Raw genomic sequence first — 3,554 nt, forward strand, 5'->3', positions numbered from 1 at the left:
GCTCCTGCCAAGAAATCTGGTTGCAAGAGCTCCTGAGACGGACGAACCAGGGATGGAGGGAACAGCTCTTCTCCCCCAGAGGAGGACCGAATCTTTTGTTTAGTTTTGTTTCTGTTCTGCCGTCGGCCCCACAGCTGATGGTACCCAAATGATCAGAAAAAGAGCAGCTTCCTCTATCTCTGCATGAAGAGCAGTGTGTGGTGAAGAGCCTCACCACTCTCATCCTCCTCCTCTGTCGTCAGCGGGCAGCATGGGCGGTTCGACAGCATGAACAAGTCTACTCACACATCCTCTGCCCAACCGTGGAACCAGGTATTGATTACGCAGCACGTTTGAGCTTCCAGAGCAGGTTTGTTCTTGTGCGTCATTCAGGTTCGGTTGAGCTTTTGCTTATGTTCCCTGATCAATGTTTATATGTGAGTAAAAGCCTAAATGAAATCTGTTCATCATATAAAGCGATCAAGACTCTATAGAAAATTTGGACTAAACTGCTTGATTCATATGGATTAGTTTTCTGATCTCTTTATGAACTTTTTGAAGAGTCAAAGTGGTAGTTGTGAAGGCACTCAATGGAGGGACAGACATCTCTCAGATTTCATCTAAAAGATCTTCAATTTTTGTTTAGAAGATAAATGAAAGTCTTACGAGCTTGGAATGACATGAGGGTGAATAATTAATGACAGCATTTTCATTTTGGGGTGAACTAACCCTTTAAACCTGTGAGAAAGATGCTGACCTCAGAGTAAATGTTCTTGTGTTATTTTCCTGTCAGTGTTATTCTCATGGGAGATATACTACTATAGGCCTAGGCTAGAAATTGTAAAATTGTAAAATAATAATAAAGGCAATATTCAGACAAATTAGATTTTTTTTTTTTTTTTTTTTTTTGAAAAAATGTATTATACTAATTTTACTAAAACAGAACAAAATTAAAAAAAAAAAATCAGAAGTGCTAGTTTGGACACTATACTGTAAAACTTTAACATATCTACTGTCATAGTATAGCTAATTGAAGATAAAATAAAAATTTAAAAAGATGGCTAAGAGCTAGGAGGAATAAAACTACTTAAAATATGTAATTAAACATTAAATATATCTTTTACAAATATGTTCATTTGCATTATTCGGCTGAGGCTGAGAAGCTCCTCCTATTTGCACTTTTATCTACAAAAACTCCCCGCACAAACTCAAGAAAGCATTTCTACATTTGGAGTGTTACAGTACAGAAGATACGGAAATCCTGTCTATGTTTCGAAATATTTTAAGGTATGTTGAAAATGCATCTTAATAACACCTTTTCATATGACCTGATAATATATGACAAATGACACATTTTGAAAAACAATTTTACACTTTGACTATTTCATGCAAAATCATAAAATAAAATAATAATAGCTATAAATAATTTACATTCCAATAATATTATAAAAACTGTAAAATGAAAAGTACTTTTGCTCTGTATGATGTCTTTTGACTTTTGTTACAATTGTTGTTCATTTGTTTCATATTGATTTCATATTCAGTTTCTGTCTTTAAAACTTTTACAGTGTTTTCTGAAGCCTCTCCTGTAACTGAAGGGAAACACACAAACACTGTCTCACTCTTTCTGGAACTAAGAAATCAAGGTAATTAGAAATCTTTGTCAGTTACATTACTACATTATATGATCAAAATAAGTATTATGTCTCTAATTCTGAGCAGCCGTTAAATTAATGCTTCAGTTTGTTGTTTAGAACATGGAAACTCAAGACCCTGCTGTTGTTGAGGCAGTAAACGCATCAGGCGAGTCCACCCTGGAAAAGGCTGCAGCAAAAGCTAAAGAAACACTTAACCAGCTGTTTAATGTCTCACTCAACATCGCTGTGACTGGAAATACAGGATCTGGGAAATCCTCATTTGTAAATGCATTTAGAGGTCTAGATGTAAATGATGCTGGAGCAGCACCTACTGGAGTCACAGAAACTACAATGGAGGCCACCATGTATGAGCATCCTGGAATGCCAAATGTGAAGATCTGGGACCTGCCTGGAATTGGAAGTCCAAACTTCAAAGCAAAAAAATACCTTAAAGACGTCAAATTTAAAATTTATGATTTCTTCATTAATCTTAGCTCAGAGAGGTTCACAGAGAATGACATCATGCTGGCTAAAGAAATAAAAAAACAAAAGAAAATCTTTTACTTTGTTCGTTCCAAGATTGACAATGACATCGAACAAGAGGAAAAGAAAAAGGGATTTGATGAGCAGAAAGTCCTTTCCATTATAAGAGAGGACTGTCAAAAAAACCTGAAAGAAGTGGGAGACCCCAAAGTTTTCTTGATATCATCTAATGATGTGCAGAAATATGATTTTGAAAACCTTCAAAAGGCACTAGCAGAAGAGCTTCCAGAACATAAAAGATCTGCTCTTCTACAAGCCTGGCCAGTGTGCTCCACTGAATGCCTTGAGAAGAAGATCAAGATGTTTAAAGGCATGATCTGGGCTGTATCTCTTGCCTCTGCTGGTATAGCAGTGGTCCCTTTACCTGGTCTATCAGCAGGATGTGATGCCGTCATGGGGGTACTTTTTCTCTCAAGTTGTTACTATGCATTTGGTTTGGATGAAGGATCACTGACAAGGCTTTCAGAAAAAGTGAACAAGCCCCACATAATAGATTTGGCCAAATCAAAGTTTGTTGTTGCCATCCGAGAAAAAGCTTTGACCAGAGTGCAAGCCTCTGCAGGAATTGCTACTGTCGAATATTTTATTAGTCTCGTTCCAGGTGTGGGCAGTGTTGCAGCGGCAGTAATATCCTTATCTACTACTAAGTACCTGTTGAAAGAAGGATTAAATGATCTGGCAGATACTGCTCGAAAAATCAGAAAAGAAGCTGGGCTGGATACAATCTGAAACCTACAATCTTTCAGAATATAATCAGTCCTAAGAATGTATGTATGTATACATTGATGTATCCTAGTCTGCTTCTCTTCATTGATTTATGTGCTGTAGAGCATGAAGTGTTTTCTGTATGTTCGACTATCTGAGGGTTTTTTGTAAAGAGAATACCACTTTGTCTTCATAACATTAAAATAATGTGTTAATGTGCATGTAAACTATATGCTGTAATATATGATAACTTTCAATGTTTGTTTTTTTTTTTTTTAATTTTCAATTGCTTTATCTCACATACAGTCATTTATAATGTCTCATACATCATAGAAATAAACAATGTTTTATGTACTTTCAGTTGGCTTTTCTGTGATGAATGCAAATAAACATTGGCACTTTAATTAGTTGGCAGTTCAGTTTAAAGGTGCCCTAGAATTAAAAAATTGAATTTACCTTGGCATCAATGTTCCCTCTAATTTTTTTTCTCGCTGAGCAAAACTTTTCTCTGTTGAGCGCACATTTTGGCCACCTGAGCAAAAACATCCTTTATATCAGACCTGTACAATGAACGTAAACACACACACACACAAAAATGTTTTTATCATGCAACTGTAACATAACTTTAATGTGCCATTTCTATTTTATTTGACCCTTGATGTAACTTAGTGATTTATTAAATAATATGTT

The 3,554-nt window shown here is 35.8% G+C and overlaps 1 protein-coding gene across 2 annotated transcripts; it reads left to right on the forward strand.

Moving 5' to 3' along the window:
- The first annotated feature begins 1,209 nt into the window (after positions 1-1,209).
- LOC137036205 (interferon-inducible GTPase 5-like) lies at positions 1,210-3,224 on the forward strand. Of its 2 annotated transcripts, none has more exons than XM_067410239.1 (3): positions 1,210-1,266; positions 1,548-1,625; positions 1,734-3,224. In XM_067410239.1, exon 3 carries the CDS (start codon positions 1,737-1,739, stop codon positions 2,886-2,888), a length of 1,152 nt encoding a protein of 383 aa, XP_067266340.1. In that variant the 5' UTR covers positions 1,210-1,266; positions 1,548-1,625; positions 1,734-1,736; the 3' UTR covers positions 2,889-3,224. The 2 variants fall into 2 exon arrangements, with proteins under 2 accessions (XP_067266340.1, XP_067266341.1); XM_067410240.1 differs by having other exon boundaries at positions 1,223-1,266; positions 1,722-3,224.
- Positions 3,225-3,554: the final 330 nt, after the last annotated feature.

Source organism: Chanodichthys erythropterus, chromosome 14, assembly GCF_024489055.1.
Source record: "Chanodichthys erythropterus isolate Z2021 chromosome 14, ASM2448905v1, whole genome shotgun sequence".
Classification (NCBI taxonomy): Eukaryota; Metazoa; Chordata; class Actinopteri; order Cypriniformes; family Xenocyprididae; genus Chanodichthys; species Chanodichthys erythropterus.

Bases quoted from the DNA above. Each gene is read 5' to 3' on its own strand.
- LOC137036205 (XM_067410239.1), top strand. From the start codon at position 1,737: ATGGAAACTCAAGACCCTGCTGTTGTTGAGGCAGTAAACGCATCAGGC.